The 21,474-nt window shown below is 43.8% G+C and overlaps 1 protein-coding gene across 6 annotated transcripts in view; it reads left to right on the top strand.

Moving 5' to 3' along the window:
• Window positions 1-21,474, top strand: part of RAF1 (Raf-1 proto-oncogene, serine/threonine kinase) — a 250,516-nt gene that overhangs the window by 194,646 nt on the left and 34,396 nt on the right. For all 6 annotated transcript variants that reach the window (XM_029600790.1, XM_029600794.1, XM_029600789.1 and 3 more), the window contains 2 exons: window positions 7,588-7,634; window positions 9,024-9,142. In XM_029600790.1, the coding sequence (XP_029456650.1) occupies window positions 7,588-7,634; window positions 9,024-9,142 (166 nt within the window). The remainder of the gene's footprint in view (window positions 1-7,587; window positions 7,635-9,023; window positions 9,143-21,474) is intronic.

Raw genomic sequence — 21,474 nt, 5'->3', positions numbered from 1 at the left:
TAGATTTAAAGGAGCCTATCCAGAATAGGTTTTCCCCCTCTCTGTCAGCCCATATGCCCCTCACAATGTGATTATACATGCCTTATGTTAAGGTTTCTTGTTGTTTTTGTTTTAATCTATATTTCCATACTGCAACTTGTTATCCCCTTCCCAGTTCCATCTCCCTGTTAATATGTATCTTCCAAAAGTGTTCGAATGTAAACCGGTATGATGTCCCCCACTAATACTGGTATATAAAAGTCTTTAAATAAATAAATAAACGTTCTGGTTATAAACTGAATATCAAGAAAACCATGATAATGTGCAGTCTTGTCTGTCTGAAGTTAAGCAGGTTTTAAAACGACTGCAGAGCAACCACGCCAGACTGAAAGAACCTTGCAGGCCAGAAGCGCAAGTTAATGCTTGCTTGCTGCTTTCGGCTTAGGGCTGCAGAAACCTTAAGCTTCTGAGTGTAGCAAAGTGTTTCCCAACCAGTGTGCCATGGCATGTTGGTGTGCCATCGGACCAGATCAGGTGTGCCACGGAAAAGTCATCACAGGCCTGATGCTCAGATCCAGACCAGGACCTGGGTTCTGCTCTCAGGACCTCACAGCAACAGGAGACACGAGTGGCGGCTCTTAAACTTGTAGGAACACCTTTCTCAGATCATGTGTACTCATAAATTCCTCCTCCTTCCTAGCTGCACCATGGGTCCCAGAGGGTGTTAATTAATGGACAGCATGCAAAATCTCTTAAATATCTTAAGTTTAGTGCAGTGCATGCACATTGCACACAGCACCTCCTCATTTTCCTTGTCTGAGTTCTTCCAGCCTGTGTCTTATCTGGGGGGGGAGGGGTGTGCCCCAAGCACTGGATGTGACTTCTCCTTTCTCCTACACTTGTATATGTGGAGGGAGCTGGTGCTTCGTTAGGGGCTCATGTGTGTCTTTGCCCCTTAAAATTAGTAAGACTGGTGGGGCTTTCAGTGCTTCCCTAGCTCTTTTTTTGGCCATGTGAGTTCTCTCCATATCCGCAAGGAGGTTGGTGTGCCACACAATAATGTTGTTAATGTAGGTGTGCCTTGGGCATGAAAAGGTTGGAAAGCACTGATATAGCAGGTTGTGGTATGTGGGTTAGACACTGCAGATGAATGCACACTGTAGCAAAAGCTCCTGAGCAAAGGGGGATTCCCATCCATTTAATTGCTGGCAGGCAGAATGATGACATCATCACATCCATCAAAGTGTTTTCAGGGCAGGAAGCCAGACATGGAAAGAAATCTGCCAGACCCATCTTCCTGATTTTCTTCTCCTGTAGGTGGAATAAAATGCAAAATAGGTAGCTTGACAAATCGCACAGCTCCCAGCAGGACCCTCTTTTAGGGGAGCCAGACTAGCATTTTGAGCAACAGTTTTAACAATTTGCTCTCTGACCAGTCCGGTCCAATGCATTTCGGTAAACAGTGACGACATGGTTTGCCTTCCCATGGAAAATGGAGGTCAAAACTGTGCTGTGGCTTAAACAATGCTAATAGAGTGAAGGTGCATTTTCAGCTTTTGTCTCTGGAGCAACTTTTGTACTTGGGGATGTTGAAGCAGACTTTTTAACTTAGCTAGCCAGTTATTGAGTATAAGGAAATACACAGCTGGAAATGGAAAAAAACATTTATGGAAATATATTTTGACGGTATTTTGCTGCGAGGTTTAATTCCTGTGTTTTTTGTTAGCTTAGTTCTCATCTCTCCTCTGCAAGGATCTTTAATGAAGAATAGTTCGTTGAGAACAGATTCCCAAAGACGGTAACTTTCAATCTGGCGCGTGGGTGCACACGTGCGCGTCCATTTTATAGTATATGCGCGTATGTGTGCGCACATCATAAAATTGGCAGGCTGTGCGTACATGTGCGCATAGGGCTGGATTTTCAAAAGGTTATGCGCACTGGGCCTATTTTCGAAAGGCTCGGCGGCGTGCATAAAGCCCCGGGATGCGTGTAAGTCCCGGGGCTTTACAAAAGGGATGGAGCCAGAGCCCTCTGCACGGCCACTGGGCCGGGGATCGCGCGCCGGCTGACTGCTGGCGTGCACAACTTACTTCAGCCCCCAGGGGCTCGGATAGGGCTCGGCATGCGCAAGGTGCACAATTGTGCAACCCCTTGCGTGCGCCGACCCCGGATTTTATAACATGCGCGTGTGTATGTTTTAAAATCAGGCCCAAACTTTTGTATGCATGCACGCAAATGTGGCGTCTGCCATGTGTTATTTGTAAGGTTTTGGGTGGACCCTTGGACACTGTGGCTGCTGACCACGCCCACGAGGGGAAGTTCCGTGAGGGCCACAGGTCAGGCTCAGCTTTAGGACTCACAACACAGATAGATCTTTTATTAACAGTATTGAGGAGCCACCAGAGGTGGCAGTAGTGAGTAGAGATGAAGCCCGGCTGGGCTTGTAGTCCCTCAGGCTCTGGAACAGTGATCCCACAATGTCTGTGCTGTAGTGAAGAGAAACTGAGATAGTGAGTACAATGAAGTATATGCAGGGTTCTGGAATAGAACCTTGTTGGTTGAGTACTCACACAGCGGTTTCTCTCGGTAGGAATCACAGGAGCTGGAGTAGAGGCAGGCCCTCGAGGAGCGAGTACCTGGTTCCAAGGAATAGCTCTAAGAGAAGTAGATGGTAATTCACTGATGGTGTAGGCAGCGGTTTCTTCCAGGCAGAAGTGAAGTTCAGGCAGCGAATCCGGGAACATGGGCCCTCGAGGAGCGAGTACCGGTTCCAGACAGCGACCTGAAAGAGAAGAGAGAGGCCCCCGAGGAGCGGGTACCCCGAAAAGAGCAAGTCCAATAATGGAGAGGCAGAGTAGCTAGGTACGGAGAGCGAATCCCATCTGTAAGGAGTTCCTGACAGATTACCCTTGCTGACTCGATTAGCTAGCAATAGCATAGGCTTTTTATATCCAGGACGCCCCTGAGGTTCGCGGCGCGTGCGCCCTAAGGCAGCTGGACAGCATGGCGGGAGGCAGCACCCAAGCCGGACCGGGGACGCCGAAGAGGACGGCAGGCAGGAGGCGGAGGGAGACGTCGGGCAGCGACAGTCATAACACCATGTAAGAGGGGGGGGGGGGGGATTTTGTAAGATACACACACTGACGGCAATACCCATTTCCCCAGTCCATTCCCAGTTGGTCTAGTTTAAATAAGACTTCCTTAGACCCCCAGCTAACTAGCGTTTTTTTATCCTACCTGCCCCGACCCTTGAAACCCTGCTGAGTAGCCTATTTTTTTTGTTTGTTTGTTTTTCTATTTTCACCTCCTCCATAGCAGAAGCAAAACTACATGATAGGGGACCCCGGCGCGTGCTTGTGCGGGTAAGTAGTTACGCGCACATTTTTACTTAACGGATTCGAACCGCCCAGACTTTGCCCATGCCCGGCCCATTTTTTTGTCTTTTGCATTTGTGCGCGTACCGGGGATATGCGTGTACGCGGCTGCTTTTTAAAATCTGCGGGGCGTGCGCTGGCCAGAGACGCGCACTTATCTCACGGTTTTGGCCTGCGTGGGCCTTTTAAAATGTACCAGTATTAGTGCTTACCTGAAGACTAAAGGACTATTGTAAAATCTCTCTGTCAAATTACTGGTCACTAACATTCCCCTCCCATTTCGGCCTACCCTCCCCAGCAGCACTAGACCCCCATCTTCGACAGAAAATGTGCTTGTTTCTCATGTACATTAAAAACTGATTTATAGCCATTGTACACCTCGTAGTGTTATAGAAATGTTAAGTATTAGTAGTAATGTAGTATTCCACAGGTTAGCCATGAACTCCCCTGTTCCACCCATCCAAAGCTCCAGATATTCTATGCACTCCAATATTGTCAGTAGAAAGGGCGGAATTTCAAAAACTATGCATAACTCTTAAAATCACACTGCACCAATTTATTCCTTTAGGTGCTCCCCTGCACCTCCCCTGCTAACTTTTTATTTATCACATTTATGATTTACATAGCCATGTAATGGAAAGAAAAGGCAGGAGACATATGAAATAATTAACAGGATACAAAAAAATAATGAAATGTAAACAAAAACATCTCCAGTATCAGCCATGGACCACTATAATTGGGGGTGGGTGGACAATAAAGGCAAGGGAGAGCTACAAGAAGCAACACAAATCATGGTAACTTTAACTAATAGGAGCAGTTGATGCTGGGAGAGAGGCTTGCTTTTGATCTAAGAAAAAGCAAAATTGGTCAGGATAAAGAAAAATCTGTTGCCGCCTTATGTCACCACACACTTGCAATGATATCTAAAAAGAAATGTTGCATCTAAGGAAAGAACTTCCTGACATCTAACAAGAAATAATTTCCTTCTCTCCTGAGTAGACTTAACCACATCCGGATAGATCCAGATCCGATTCCCAAAGAACACAGTTTGAGCTTTGCGAAAATATAATCTCAAGATCATATTTAAATCTTGCTCAAACACAAATGAAGAGGTTTCGCACAGAGGGGCTCTTTCAGTCTCAAGAGACACCTCCGATAAAGTGGAAACATCCAAGGGTGCCGCAGGCAAACTAGGGCCCCCATGTGCCTTTCCATCTCATTCAGGAAGAAAAAAAGCCGTATGAATCGGTGGACAAGCTTCAGCAGTCAGATCCAGAATTCAATGAAGTTTTTTTTTTTGTTTTTAAGGTATCCTTAATCTTGGAAAAACATAAGAATCTTAAATTTAGACATCTTGAAAAGTGTTCCAGTTGCTCTAATTTGTTATGGGTAATGTTTTTATCCTGAATTAAGGCTCTGTTCACCTTCTGGATTTCTTGAGCTTTTTTCTCTATATCAATTACCCTAGAACTCAATTCCTTGTAATCTTTGTGAATGAACTTCCCAAAGCTCTGAGACAGATTTAACCAATAAACCAGTGTCTGAAGCACAGCCACTGATGGCAGAGTCCACCCGCACCAATACTGACCACAGTGAGTCCAAGGAAATAGGAGTTGGTCTTACAAGAGGGCTGGGAAGAATGATTCAAGAGGGAAGCAGGCAAGCTATCGCCACTCACAGCATCAGAAGGACTTCCCGCAGGCGGCAACTCTGATTCCTCCTGCTAGAATGATAGCCGTATTGGACAAAGTATCTATCTGGAGCTGCAGCCCCCTCCCCCGGGAAGCCCATTGCATCATTCTCCTGCGATGCCTCCAACGAAGATGTTTCAGCAAAGTCTGATTGAGGGGAAGGAAATTGCTCTGGAGGACTGAGGCTGACTTCCAGCTGTGCCTGCACTCCCCGAGCAGGCTCCACAACAGACTTCTCGTCCCCAAAATCCAATGATCAGCGTAGTATGGAATCCAACTCGGGTAAGGAGAGGTACTGCCTGGGCTTCCATTTTCATTTCGGAGGCATCATGGTAAGGAAAACACCACCAGTGTTGTAGCCTATCAAGCTGCCATCTTAGCTCTACCTCCTGCCATCTTAACAAGGGTCACAAATTACCTCACATTCACTTGATCCCATTGATGTCACCAACTGCATGAACCATTCAGATCCTATTCCATTTGATGTAATTTTTGACCCGGTTCAGGAGAAAAACAGGGATGCAATTAAATTTATACTTATTGTTTTCTTCAAAAATTTACCAATACAAATTTAAACGATAGCTGTGTTTGCCAAATATATTAAATCTGTTGCAAATGGATTTCATTTCAGCATTATGAGGAGGTAGTCAAAATTTTAGCCCAGCTCGGTGGGGGCGGTGCTTCCTGGTTCTAGATTTTTCTGATGGTATAAGGCAGTAGCAGACTATGGTCACAGCAAGAAAGAAAACTGAAGTGGCCCTGAAGCAGCAATTTACAGTTAGACTTGGCCATGTTGGCATGTAATACATAGAAGGCTGTTAAGGAGAAGACCTGCACAGGGCAATGAACAGTTGATTTTGTTTATCCAAAGTTGGTACGATAATAGAGTGAGAGCGATTTTTTTTTTTTCCCCCCAATGATGGCAGCTTTAGATTACAGCGTGGAAGCTGAGCACGGCAATTAAACCACACAGTTGAGTGAGTTTTGGTTCTGTCTGAGGTTTCCCCCCCCTTTAAAATTGTATTTTTCCTGCTTTTATAAGAACTGATTTCCTCCATTTGTTTGAGAGGTAGTAGAGCAGGATTTGGAAATGCTTAGGCCTTCAATATTTTATTATATAGAGTTTAAAATTCATGTGAAAAAAAAATGATATAAAAAGGAATTTTCATAAAATTCAATACTAGTGTGTTTTAGCTGACTTTTATTAGTCATCTCTTGGTAGAGGCAGAGTGTGTATTGGAAAAATATCTTTGCTGTCTCCCCGTGAAAACACTCAGAGGTTAGGGAGGAGTGAATGCAAGTAGTGTGCATGTGTATGAGGTGGGGAATTACTCTCTTATCTGCCTGGACTCTTGTGAAGTTGTCTTAATTCCGTGGGATCTGTCTGATTTATGGTTGTGTATATATTGGAAGGGGTGGGAAATAGCAAATGGGAAGGGTCATGAGTGAGGGATGGGGAAATAAGATAAAAATTTGCTTGGCATGATATCCGTATTGTGATTGTATGTTACTTCTGCTCTTTCTATAAAGGAAACATATAAACGATGTATAATTGCTGTTCTCTATAATTTTCTTGTACTAAAGTATTTTTTTTTTAAAAAGTAAATAGCAAAGAACAAGTGTTAATACGCATGTTACAAATAGTACCTAGTAGACGGCTCTTTAAAATGTAACCAAAGTAAGAAACGTATTACTTGTAGAGCCTTTTCTGTAAATATGTTAAATATTTAGGAACATTTATTTAGGGCACTTTCAGCAGGGACTAAAACAGTAAGAAGATCTGCAGAGCATCAGCAAATTGCTGCTCCCCCAAAATAGATGTAAAATGGTTGACGAAGCAAGATGTCTTGTCTTCCCCTCCCTTCATTGGACGATGTCACCAGGCAAGAAGAAAAGCCACATAGTTGAGGGATTTCAGATTTGGCAAAGGTGGTTGGATTAATGCTCAGGCCCCTATTCCAGAGCGTGTACTTTCCACAAGAGTGAGGAGAAGCTCATGTGACCATCTCTGCATCCCTGCCAGAGTCGGGAATCATTTGACTCTTCTGGGCCAGGTCCCCGGAGCTCTTGCAGGGGACGACATGCTGATGTCAGGATTTTCTGTAACCCACGGCATGAGAATTGTTCTTTTCTTTCTGGCAAAGGTATAGATCTGTCTGTTATGGACAAAGTTGAAAGTGTGTGCAATATGGCTTTAATTTATTTTATGGAATTGCAGAATTCTAAATGAATATTGAGATGGTAGAATATACTTTTTTTTTTTTTTTTTTTAAGCTTACCATACTTTTCAGTAGGAGGAAGGCTTATGAAAGTGCCATTTCTGTATGTGTCTGTCCTTATAACTGTGTGTTTGTCTGACTTGCACTACATTTTTAGTACATTTCAGGTGGATGTAAAGGTATCCTGACAGATTTTTTATTTTTGGATCCATAGCTACATTGTGTTCCAGAAAGCAGGGTTTTTTTTTTCAATTTTAAAGCATGTTAGCTGACTTAAATGACTGCATATATCCAATTATGTTCCCTTTTTATATTTTCTTACAGCTATCTACATGCAAAGAACATCATCCACAGAGACATGAAATCAAATAGTATCCTTTTCTGATTGAATTCACCCAATATTAGATCTGCTTACTGTAAAGGATATGTATAATCATAAGAAATTTGAGGTTAAAATAGATGTTTCTGCTAGATTTTTTTCATTGTGTAATCATGGGAAAAATCCTTCCCACCGAAACAGGCCATGCATGGCATGGGTGACTTAAATTAAAAATTGAGCCATATAGAAACATGCATCAGAATTCAACAGTTCCCCCCAAGCCTCTGAAATCAACGGAAGGAGAAAGTAGATTGATGACGCCACTTGCTCTTTTTTTTGGTATTCAGTACCACCAAAAGAATATAAATCCAAGGTAATTTTATGTTCTCAGTATGCCACCCATCTGGACATCAATATTCTTTAGTCTAGTTTTCAGTTGTTCAGCAAGTGATGCAAATATCAACCATTGCTGATCAGTATCTACCGTGAAACTACTTCTGAATGTTTGAGTTGGCAAAGAAATGGACTGAAACTTGACCTTCTGGAACGTAAAGAGATGCTGCTTTCTTTAAAAGTCGGCATAGAAAATCTGCCAACAACAATTGTTCTGTGAACAAATGGGCCTCATTCATTTATTCTCCGCAAAGCATAAAGAAATGCATCGTTATTTGATGTGTTTTAGATTGGCATGGATGTCTGGAGCTTTCATGCAGCATAAATGAGATCCCATGATAATACAGTAAGCATTGTCTCTTGTTACCTTTTGTTTTCCAGTTCTGTGATAATCCCAGAATGTCAGTTGAGTATAAATGTCTTTTTTTTTTTTCCCCCCCATCTTTCAGTTAACCATTGCTCTAACCCAGGGTTAGGCAACTGTGGTCCTGGAGGGCCAAAAACAGGTCTTGTTTTCAGGATGTCCACAGTAAATATGCATGAGGTTTATTTGCATGCACTACCTCCATTGCATGCAAATATATCTCATGCATATTCTTTGTGGATGTCTTGAAAACAGGCCTGTTTGTGGCACTCTTGGACTGAAGTTATCTACTCCTGATCTAACCCCGGTAATCTGTTTGAGGTTACAAAATAAGATAACTTCCCAACTCTTCTTTTTCTCTTAATATACCCAGTATGAGGCACTGCCCAATTGCTAATTGTTTTTAAGCTCTCTCTTCTTAGGTATTTTTTGCCCAAGAAATGGTCCATGAAGAGATGCTAATTATGCATTTTTATGTAACTGGAATGGGTACATAAATTTATAAGTAGATTAGACCCAACAAGGAATCTTTTAAGGCTTTCAGTTTGGAATTGGGGAAAATGTATCTGTAAGTTCGTTTTAGTCTCACACACACTACAGGCATTTTGACACAAGTCACATTCAGCAGCAGGACAGGTAACCTTTTCCTGAACTTTCTTCTGAAGCTCCTTAATCATGATTCAGATATATTTCTTCATGAAGGTCTAACGGTGAAAATAGGAGATTTTGGTTTAGCAACAGTAAAATCTAGATGGAGCGGCTCTCAGCAGGTGGAACAACCAACGGGATCCATTCTCTGGATGGTAAGAAATAAACGTTTTCCTGTCTGTCGGTGACTTAGATCTGCATGTTGCAGTATAGTTGCAGCAGTACTCTGAATTAAATAGTAACTTAAATGATTTACAGTCTCACTCTTGCTGAGTTTTAAGGAAGCACTACCAATTTATTTTTAAAATAATTCAGCTAACAGTTGGCACAAACAAATCCAGTAAGCAAACACTTCTCTCTTCTTTTCTCTTTTATCTGAAGAGAAAAGTTTGACATTTTGCGAAAGTTCCTTATCTACAAATATGAATCTGAATAAGCTGGGAGGCTGCTGTATCTTTTTTTTTTTTCTTTTTTTAAATCAGAAGCACATGCTGGGGCTGGCCTGATCCTTCAGCAGCAGTAGTAGTTTGTACTGCTATGTGGGTGAGCCAGATTGCATTCCTGAGCCTGGCTGGGAAACCTAAAGGGAGGGAGCTCCAACCATCATCTGTGGCTGACTCAGTGGCCTACTTGAACTAAGTTCTGGAGGGAACTGTAGTCTGTGCCTTGCAGCTAGAGCACAGTTACCATGATGGCTTGGCTAAGTGGGGAAGGGAGGTAAAAATGGGGGTAAAAACGCCAGGTAGCTGCAAGTGAAGGTTCATGGCACTGGAGTTGCAGAAGGGGGCCAATTCCAGTTGAATTGGAAGACCACAAGAGCAGGATGAAACTGCTGGGTCAAAAAAATCTCAACACACAAGCGGTAACCTATTACAACTAAATTCTGAATGCACAATCAATAGATGGTGAGTGATCTTGGAGAGGAGAATTTAAAAACAAAGATGTCAGCCATAATAAAAAAGATGCTTCTTATTTAATTACTAAAACTCATTTAATGATATAATGTGCACATTTGTTTTCCCTCTGCACATGTGTTTCTCTGTCGACAAGAAGGGCTGAATTAGCCATAATACATGGGGTGATGTCATCTGATGCCGACTGGACCATTTTCTCTTAGCTCATGGAGTTTTTTGCTCTACTGAGCATGTACCGGAATTCCTGTACGTGTGCTGCCTCATGAGCCCCTCAGCCTTTTTTTTTGTCCACGCTTCTGCACGCTCTCTCTCTAATTTGTTTGGTACTTCATAGTTTCTTTTCAGTCTTAACTTGCTTTGAGTTGCCTCGCTTCCTCGGCACCCCCATCAACTGGACTTTTCAGTCCCTCCAAAGAAACAAAAAAAATCGACCATGTCCGGCTCGTGTGCGTGGCCAAAAGATGTCTACCACCGATGGCCACAATATTTGTTATAAATGTCTGCGGTTAGACTGCAACACAGCTAACTGCTATGATTGTGGCCAGATGTCATTGAGGTCCCAAGGAACAAAGTCTGGAAGATGAAAGATCTTTGCCGGTTGCTGAAAAGCCAAAATAGTTTTCCTTCTGAGTGAGGCCTAAGTTGAGCAGGAGCTCCTTGAGCAAAGCTCCTGTAAGGAATTCTACAGTTATGGATTATCTGACATTAAAATCAAACAATATGGGGTACATTTTAAGATACGGCGCACGCGCGTGTACTTTTGTTCGCACACCAGGCGCGAACAAAAGAAAGCTGGATTTTATAAGATACGCGCGTATCTTATAAAATCCGGGGTTGGCGCGCACACACCTTGCGCGCGCCGAGCCCTGCGCGTGCTGCCCGTTCCCTCTGGAGCGGCCTCGGAGGGAACTTTCCTTCCACCCACCCACACCTTCCCCTCCCTTCCCCTACCTAATCCACCCCCCCGGCCCTATCTAAACCCCCCCCCTACCTTTATTCTAAAAGTTACGCCTGCCTGAGGGCTGCTGGCACGCCATCTCCCAACCCGGGGGCTGTTCCGGAGGCCTCAGCCACGCCCCCCTAGCGAAGCCCCGGGACTTGCGGACGCCGCCGATCCTATGCAAAATAGGCTCGGCATGCGCAGGGGGGTTTTAAAAGGGTTACGTGCGTACCTTATGCACGTAACCTTTTTAAAATCCGGCCCTATGTGTCACAAATTCAGGTAAAAGGGAGCAGCATATCTATACCTTTTAGAGGTAGAGAATAAGATTTATTTGTAGCAGCATAAAATATACAATGATTTTATATATGGTAGATATTGTTTTAAGTTTCTGGTTCATCTGAATAAATCACTCTTGTTACAAAGGTTAAGAGAACCTCTGCACTTAACTCAAAGTTAACTTGAACTTCTCAAATGCCATGCCAATTAAACTAGCCCAACTCAGGTCATCCTTGTGGAGCAGTGGTTCTCAACCTTTTTCCCATCGTGACACACCTGACAGACCACGCTCACATGTGTGACACACTGCTCATTACAATTTACGGCGGAAATAAAAATAAAGGTCCAGTATTATTTTTATTGTTAAGAATGACACAAGGAAAAGATACATATTCTGTCTGAACAGAAATTGCATAAACAGTAAACATTCCACACCAAAACAGCACCAATTTCCACCACTTAACCGTAACCACCTTACCTAAGAAAAGGCAACACTGAAAATATTACACCAGGCCTTAAGACAATACATCTCCTATTAGGAAAACGGATCAAGTCAGGCTGCAATAGAGCCCTACACAGAAACTACACGCCAGCAGAAAACCTCACCTGAATCACATGTGCTGACCTTCACCTAACAAAGAATAAAGAGACCAAAATGTATAACTAGAAGCAAGCAGACAAAAACTGAATTGGAAACCGCAACAAGCCAGAGTCTCTGTATGCAGTGCAACAAAGGAAAAAAAGAAACATCACCCATCCTTATAAAATCAGTAGTAGTAAAACTATACTAACAAAAAGAACAGATTATTTCAAAACAGCGGATGAATGGAATACCCAATAATTAAAAACTCATAAAAATTTCTAGATACCAATAAAATATTTCAAAATAGCAGACAGACAGACCCAGTAATGAAAAATAATGATACAAAAAATGTTTTGCTCTGCATACCTGGGAACATTTGATATCCAGGTGCCCTGAGATTTTTTTGAATTAGCAGGAGAAGGGATGGTTTGCTTGCAACTTTCTCTTCTCTCTCACACTGGCTCTCAATCACTCACATATACACATGCTTTTTCTCTCTCACTTATATAGGCTCTTAATTACACATTTACACACATGCTGTCTATCTTTTCAGGCTTACACACACATACATGCTGTCTTTTTCTCTCACACAGACTCATTCACATGCTTACAAACATGCTCTCTTTCTCTCATTTTCACACATGCTCTCAATCACATACTCACATGCTTCCTCACCTAAACCAACTCTCGTTCACACACATACTCTTTCATATGTACAGGCTCTCAATCATTCACATACATGCTATCTCACTCTCACACACAGGATCTCAAACATACATGCTTGCTTATTCACTCATTCTCCTCCCCTCCCCCGGGTTAGAAGTGGAGGAGGTTGCATCAGCAACCTCCTCCACTTCTAACCCTAAAAGCAGCAGCAACCTACTTCATTTTCAGCCCTCGCAGAGAAAGGAGTCCCATCGGCCGCGGGGGTTGACGACGTTCTTCGTTTTTCTCCGAGCCACGTTGCTCGTTCCTCAGGCTGTGCCTCTCTTCTCTTCTTCGGGCTGATGCTGCCCACACTAGCATGGTCTCTTCTTCCCGCGCACGCACCCGCTGCTCACCACTTCCTCTTCCGGGCCACAGGGGGCAGGAAGAAGAGAGAATGCCAGTGCTGCTGACTCCAGCTGTCCTGCCGCGTTCCAACTGGGCTATCAGGTCCTCCACCTGGGCTTAAAATGCTATTTCGCTTGGGTAGGGGGAGCAGCTGGGTCAGCGGGGGACCGGGAAATGTGGCGACACACTGGTGTGTTGCGGCACACCGGTTGAGAACCACTGTTCTGGAGAATCAGGGTCCTGTCTCAGCATGCAGGGCAGCCAGCTGGACCTGTGGTGGTCAAATGACAGATTAATTTCATAGTCTCAAGGTGGCAGACCCAGAACCTACAGAAGCCTCTTTTAAGTTCTGCGGGCAGGAATAGGGCTCAGATGGGCTTGCTTGCCAGGGCTTAAGCAAGGAAGAGGCTCCAAAGTTAATGGAGCAGGGCAAAGTTGACCCGAGCTGGGAGCCAAGTCTCAAAGTTCAGTTTGACCTTCATGAAACATCTCTAGTGCCAAGTTGTGAAGTTTGCAAGAATGGCATCAAGCAGGTTCGTACAGCAGCGTGGTCCCAAATCGGTAGGTCCAAACACCTTTTTTTTTTTTTTTTTCTCAGGAGCTCATATGATCCAAAAGTTGATCTTGATTAGATTTTACCATAGTCCATTGGCATAGGATTGGTGTGCTTCCAACATGAATTTGTCTTAGCTAGTACACATACATGCATATTTTCATGAAAGTTGCTGGCATGAGTCAAGACATCTGGCGAGCAATACTGAGTCTCATAACTAGATACAAAATTGGTCAAGGCCACAGCTTAAGCAAGTTTGTGTTCAGAGGAACCAGCAAAATTATAAGGTGAAGACAGATGCATGATGTGAAGAATAACAGCAATAGTTTTTCCTCTGTAGTTCCCACAAGCATTAAAACTGCAGGGGCCATCACATGGCTAGATTTCCATTTGTGTTTTCCATGACTGCAGAGTTTGGTTCAGCTGCACATTTCTTTTAGTGTGACTGGCTTGCCCCCACACTCCCATTTCTCCCCCTTCTGCAGCACCAGTTTCAGGATCCACTGCTTTGCCAGGGTTCAGCAAGGAACGAAAGTGCCACGAACAAGGATCTGTGAGCCCTTTGCAAGCCCTTTGGAACTTGTTATTGCATAAACAAAAAGAAGCGCCATGCATTGGTGCTGGTAGTGCAGTTGGCACCACTGAAGTTGAGATCAGGGACAGTCTCATCAATGTACTTGATGCCATCAAAGTATTGGTTATTGGTGCTGTTGGCACATCGGACCTCAGCGCCATTGATGCATCAGGTCTTGGGCCCCATGTCACCATAGCTGCATCGAGCCTCGATTCAACTGATGCAGCTATTTGCTCCGTGAGTACATTCAGCATCAAATCCATCAATGCTCTGCACCCTGGCACAATTGGAGCTCTGGTCCCAAGCCCTGTTGGTGAACTCGATACATTTGAGGTGGGAACGATCATTGAGAGGCCCTACATTTACCTCCCTCCATCTCAAAGTCCTTATCCTCATCTCTTCTGTACAAGCAAGGACTTAATTTAGAGATGCTAGATATGATATGCTGCATGGGCCTTTGGTCTCTATGCTTTTATCAGTTCAGTTGACCTAGGAGTGGGGGCTCCCTCCTGGAGTCCATTAGGAGCTTCTCAGGAGGATGAACCTATATTGGTCTCAGAAGAGACATCCTAATCTTCTAATTCTTGGTCAGAGGACACAGCAGCCCATAGACTAGGTAACGAAATTGGTGAAGACTTTCTTTGCTACATTGTTAGTGACAAGGAGGGCAACCTTCAACCTCTCCTGTCCAGAGTAACAGATTTATTCCATCAAGGAAGTCTCTCTCACCTCTATGCCTCGAACTCCCATCAGAAGTCTCAGTAGTGGGACCTAACCACTAACTCATCTATTGCTGCAGTTTAGCCAGTCTGAGAAGAGAGCACAGGGCACCGTCATCTGGAGCATGCCCCGGGAATACTCCTCTGCATGACGACTGAGGTCTCAGCCCCAATCACCTTCATCATCAGTTTGGTCATGAAGTTAGCATCACTTCTCTTGATTCCGAGGAAGGATTATGAGGATTCTTTTCAGCCCTCTACTTTATCCGCCAGAGTATTCGTCATCACCAGAAGACCTTTGTATTCCATATTCTTTAACAAGCTGGATAAGGTGTTGGCAGTCAGTGTCCATAAGGATGAGGACATTGACCTGAGGTCTCTATTCTTTCCCAGATTCTGGAAATGCCATTTGAGTCTAGCAATCCTAGTTCATTTGACCTTATAGGATTTACTAACAAGAATGTGAGAGAATCTGGCATCCTGTCCCCCAGGAAACTGGATATCGAATACAGAGTATAGCAAATCCTAGGGTTTAGGGTAGTCTACCCCACCAGTCAGTAGTAGTGGAGTCAGCGTTAAAATGAGCTAAGACCAGAATCTTCTCTAGCATCCCACCAGGCAAGAATAATTTTGGAAAGGGTACTCCACCTAGACTGCTAGATAATTATGGAAAGGTCTTTCAGAGTTTGATGCTCAGTGCCTGCATTGTGCCCCACCCCCAGTTCTACAAGGTGCAATTGTTATACAATTTGTATTGACAAGCTGAAACCCGTTATAGACACTGAATGGAGAACAGGCAGACTGTCAGTAAGCTCTTCTGAACACAGGAGTGCAAACTTCTTCATTTGGCTTATAAATCATTTGATACTGCAGCAAGATTTTCTGCAGTGGCCATCTGAGCATGCTGGCTGGTATGGTTGAGAGCCAGAAGCTTCTGTGAAGGCATTCATGACAAGCTGACCGATGTGCCCTGTTCAGGAGACAAGATCAGAGAACCAGTTTCCCAAATTAAGGAGCAGCATTCTGCTGTCCAATCTCTCTCGATGGGACCTGAACAACCATCATCCTCTAGGCACCCTTTCTTTGCTTTTAAATGCTCCTTCTTCCAGATATGTCCCTTCTGCCAATTTCAGCATTATCGTACACATTTGCTTCCTCAACAGCAACTTCCCATTGGAAATGCCTCCATTTCATGGTGGCTTCCTCTCACTACCAATTCAGAGTTCTCCTTTTTGGACCAGTGATGGCCCTGAGGGTCTTCGTGAAATGCCTAGTGGAATTGGTGGTGCACCTTCATTGCCAGGGAATTTGTGTCTTTTTCCTTACCTGGTGCCTTCTCAAGCAGGGGTGTTGGATTCCTTGCTGAATCCAGCTCCTTCAATCACTGGGGTTCGTTATCAACTTTGCCAAGTTGAACCTTGTTCCTACACAAAGAATCAAGTTCACTGGGCATAGATAGACTCCTGGGAGAAGAATGTTCTGCCTATTGGATTGAGCATTCTGCCTTTAAGCCTTAATCTAGAACCTACTGCAATGGTATCAAGGTCCAGTACAATCGAATTTTGATTGTACTGGGACTTGATCCCACTGCAGTAGGTCCCAGTACAGTCAACCACATGGCGGCAGCAGTGCATGTGGTTCCTGTGATCCGCCTCAACATGCAGATTCTGTATGGGGCTCTGTGCTCAGTGGGATCAGTTGGTTCAGCCCAGTGAAGGTCACTGCAGGTATGAAGGGGTCTTTCCAATGATGGCAAGGCTCAAATGTTCTGGAGATGTGTATTTCCCTTTCAGCTTCTAGCTCATCAACTAACGCTGGCAACAGATGTACCACTAGGGGAAGGAAAGAGCCTATACACACAAGTTCTTTCCAAATCCAAGAAGTCTGGTCTTCAACAGAATGTCTGTTTAAGATCAATCTCCTGGAGTTACAAGCAATCAGACATGCATTGAGAGTTTTTTCACATCTCCTTCAGGGAAAGAGAATTCTGATCAAAACCAAAAACCAAGTAGCAATGTTGTGTATGAAAGGTGACAAGGACCAATGTGTATAGACAAAGGAATGGCAGAAATATTAAACAAATACTTCAGTTTGGTGTTCACTAATTTCATCGTTGGACTTCTCAACTTTTCATCTCTCAGGATCCTAGCAGAATAGGAATGGCAATTGCCAAGGGCATAGTCCAACTGGCTGGAGGACTGTATCACATATTGCTATGATCTGGCTGACCTGCAGATCACAGACTCTGTCAAGACTTGTCAAGTGAGTGGCCCATCTGCAGGCTGTGCTTATCAAAGACATTTGCAAAGCTGCAACTTGGTCATCAGTTCACACCTTCACCTCCCATTATTGTCTGGACAATCTCTCAAGAAGTGACAGTAACTTTGGGAAAGCAGTTTTGCACAGCCTCTTCACCCAGTAGTCCAGTCTGCAATGGGGATGGGTCCAGGTTGCTTTTCAGTAAGTGCTCTGCTGCAACCCTCAACTTGGGACTCCCCATGTGTCATGGCTAATTCAGCCCTGCTTATCAACAAAGAAAGCAAGTTTGCCTACTGTAAATGGGGTCCTCCTTAGAAAGTAGAAGGAATTAGCCATGCATAATACCTGCCTACCTCACTGAACAATTGACTTTCCTAGCTAAAGCTAAGCTCTGCAATCAACTGAGAGGCTCATGAGGCAAAGCACATGCCAGAAGTAGAGCAAAAAGCTCAAGGGTTCATTTGATGCCATTGGATGATATCACCCCATGTGTCATCGCTAATTCATCCTGCTATCTATAGAGAACATCTTTTACACTAATCATACTTGCTTTCTTTATCCAGGACTTAATTCATGTTTAATTTTAATTTACAACTGCATTTTCTCAATTTTGATTATTTCTTAATTTACAATGAGAAAAGGTATCTGATCGCATATTTGTGTTTGTATATGACGGGATGCCTGTCTTGGCAGGCTTGGACGGGGTTTCTGACAGCAACTCTGTAGTCTGTGACTGGCTTGATACTCTGGGCTTTAAGAAGTTGAAGTATCTATAGGATTAGTAAAGGGATATTAATCTCCAGTCCTCGAGTGCCATACACAGGCAAGGTTTTCAGGAAATCCACAATGAATATGCATGAGATAGATTAGCATGCATGGTCTCCATTATATGCATATTCATTGTGGATATCCTGAAAACCTGGCCTGTTTATGGAACTCGAGGACTGGAGTTCACTATCCCTCGATTAGTATGTCAGTGGTCTGCCTAGTTCCTTTCTCTAGTTATGTGCCCTGGCCTGGGGGTTATATAGGATGGGTACAATATCACCCTTAAACTCTGTTTAGGTCCTCCAAGGCAACTTTCCTTTGCTTCCTTTAGCCCTTTCAATAAAATCAACTTATTAGTTAGCAGTTTGAACCTTTATGTTTAAATCTTTTGTTTTTCAAAAGCAGAGAAAAGTTCATGAACACATGGTACACATTTGTTTCTGATATACACCATATGTAATTGCAATGATGAACAGTTAAACATATAACTTCCCATTATCCACCCACCCATCCCCTCATCCAACCCTTTGTTGGAAAGGCAGACAAGACAAAAAAAAAAGGATGGAACATTCAATAACCAAAGTCATAAAGGACTGAACTACGAGCTCTATGAGATAGGGACATTATATATGGCATCCAAATGTCCAATGTTCTTTTCCTGAGCATTGGAGAAGATTGGTTGCTTGAAAGTTGTTCTATGATTAAAAGGTTATGGGTACTATTGCACCATTGTGAAAGAGGGGGCATCTGATTGTATCCATACTGGAAGAATAGTTTGAATCTTTTTTATTTTATAACTTAAGGCTATCTTCCAAATTCCCCACACTTACTAAGTTTCCAGAGTACAAATCATACCAGTCACTCCGGTGAAATTTCATTACATAATTTCCCTCTAATCTCCCACTAATATATCACCACTGTTCCTAAATTCAAGCTTAATTCCTTAAGTGTCTCGGCAGGGGAGCAAGACTGATACTTCACTTTCAATGCATAGCCAGCATGGCTCTCTGCTTCAACGGCAGGGGGGAATGAAGAAAGGTGGATCTATATTCAGGCAACAAACAACAAGGACTGAATTACATAGTCTGAATAAACAGATAAGCATGGGTGTAGCTTGCTTATTGCGGTGGTTAATACCCCTAACTAAATTAAGCTATTTCACTTAGATGCAGTTCCAACACTGCTCTCTACATTAATGGCGGGGGTGGAAGGGAAATAGAATAAAAAAAGGTTACTAAGAGCCAAGAGAAACAGATAAGTATGTGAGAGAAAAAAAAAAGTGCGAAAGCTTGCTGGGCAGACTGGATGGGCCGTTTGGTCTTCTTCTGTCATCATTTCTATGTTTCTATATGTTTCTATGAGTACAATTTCCACAGCTTTGAGGAACTGTCTTAATTTGGTCTCCCCCTTTGTTAATTACAAGGTTCATTCCTACGTTACTTCCCTTAAATACAAGGCTCTAACTTTCCAGATACAAGTACTATTTAAACCAAACAAACTAACATTATAGGTTTAAACCTGTAAACCTAGCAGTGTGAGTGTTGCCACTTTTCAGCCCCACAGTATGCTTGATTGTTAATCCACCACCTCTAACTTAACTGTCTGGCTTTCACAATAGTTCCACTATTTTCCTAAAGCTTAGCATAACCTGATTAGAAAGCACACAAACAGGCCAATGGAATATCATCATGTAAAAAATGTACTTCCAAACTGGGCACATGTTTTTTGAATGTGTGCACATCCACCTCTCCTGGGCACTCAATGCAATAGGCAAATGAGCAGCCGCACTAAAAGGGATGCACAATGGATAGTTTGTACGTCCCTAGCGCTCTGCAACGGGTGCCCAGGAGATGTGGCTGTGTACCCACAACAGCCTGGCCAGAGCTCCCTCTCCACTCCCAGCAGGGAGGTTCCCGATTGGTCCTTTACACTGACACTTAAGAAACATAAGAAAATGCCATCTGAGTCAGACCAAGGGTCCATCAAGCCCAGCATCCTGTTTCCAACAGTGGCCAATCCAGGCCATAAGAACCTGGCAAGTACCCAAAAACATGTCGGTGAAAGGACCAATCCCCTTTCAGGATAGCTGCCTGAAAGGCGATTGGTCCTTTCACTGACATGTGACAGTGAATGGACCAATCGCCAGTAAGTGAAAGAGTGAATAAATTAATATTAAGTGCCCGACAGGCAGGGGTTTCTGGCCTGGAGGGGGTGGGATTTGGAGTCTGGCAAGGACTGTTTTACCACAGGGACCTCAGATGCACCATTTCAGGTGCAGGACATGGATTTGCATGTGATGAGCACGATTGGATGCACGTTTTGGACACGCTAATCCCTGTATTGCATAATGAGTTACTTTAGCACATCCTAAACATGCGTCCAGTAGTGTTACCTGGTGCGCTAGCCTGAGTGCACTATATTACATCGGCCTGAAAGTATTGGATACATAAGTACCACAGTCACAATTCTGCAGCTTCCTTGGGAGTTCACTTTGGCAGTGAACTTTAAACAAACTCAAACCAAGTTCCAGTAGCAGTTAAGACAATTCCTCAGCAGTGCTGCAGTTTTCTCTTCTCTGATTTTACAATCAAGCATAGTGCAAACAAGCTTTGTGACCATACAGCCTGGGTATTCTTAAAGTTGCCTTTTTTTTTACATTGCCTTAACTTGCTATTTTATATTCAAGAGTGCACAATGTTTTCTTTTAAGCCACCCCTTCATGTACTTCTCACTAGATATAACAAGGGGTTTCCCACAACACGACACTCCCTTTATTTCTAAGTATCTGGATTCTTAGGGGCAGATTTTCAAAGCCTACGTGCGCCGAGCCTATTTTGCATAGGCCCGGCGACATGTGCAAGCCCCGGGACGCTTGTAAGTCCCAGGGCTTGAAAAAAATGGGTGGGGCGTGGGTGGGACGGGGTGGTCCAGAGGCGGGGCATGGGCATGGCCAGAGGCCTCTCCACTGCCACTGGGCCCAGGGATCACGCGGGTAAATAACAAAAAGGTAGGGGGGGCATTTAGGTAGGGCTGGGGGGCGGGTTAGGGTGGGAAGGTGGGGGGGGGGGGGTGGGTGCAAAAGGAAAGTGCCCTCCGAGGCCGCGTGGCTCAGCATGCAGAAGTTGCACAATTGTGCACCCCCTTGCGCGCGCCGACCCTGGATTTTATAAAATCGGGCATACATTTGTGCACTCCGGGTTGCGCACACAAATGTACGCCCACGCGTACCTCTTAAAATCCAGCCCTTAGAGTTTATCTAAGCCAGGGCTTCCAAAACCTGTTCTGGGGACCCCACAGCCAGTTGGGATTTCAGGATATCCACAATGAATATGCATGAGGTACATTTGCATACCATGGAGATTCAGAATATGCAGACTTATATCATGCATATTCATTGTGGATCGCCTGAAACCCTGGCTGTGGGGTCCCCAGGACAGGTTTGGGAAGCCCTGATCTAAGCACTTCAACTTCACAACTTCTTTAAATACCAGCACAATTTCCTTTTTGTCTAATAACTCAAGAGATCAACTTAATGTAATAGCTGCCTAGTTCAGGAGGCTCTGTTTCATCATCTTCTGAGGCTGTCTCCATGGAACACTGCCTCTCTCACTTGCCCTCTCACCTGCTAATGCAAGGACTGCTTTGTTTATTGCACCTGGCAGCCTTCTACTGAAGTGCGAGGACTAACTAAAGACCTAGTAATCATCACATTGTACAAAATAGCTTTTCTAGACCTAAAAAAAATTGAAAACCAGGAAGAAGTCCAGCTGAACAATTATAGAAACAACAAACCATCATTGAGGAAATCAGAGGGTACTTTAAAAAGGGTTTGTATTGCAGTAGCA

The sequence above is a fragment of the Rhinatrema bivittatum genome, chromosome 4 (assembly GCF_901001135.1).
Source record: "Rhinatrema bivittatum chromosome 4, aRhiBiv1.1, whole genome shotgun sequence".
NCBI classification, from domain to species: Eukaryota; Metazoa; Chordata; class Amphibia; order Gymnophiona; family Rhinatrematidae; genus Rhinatrema; species Rhinatrema bivittatum.
This window is presented reverse-complemented; position numbering and strand designations above follow the sequence as displayed.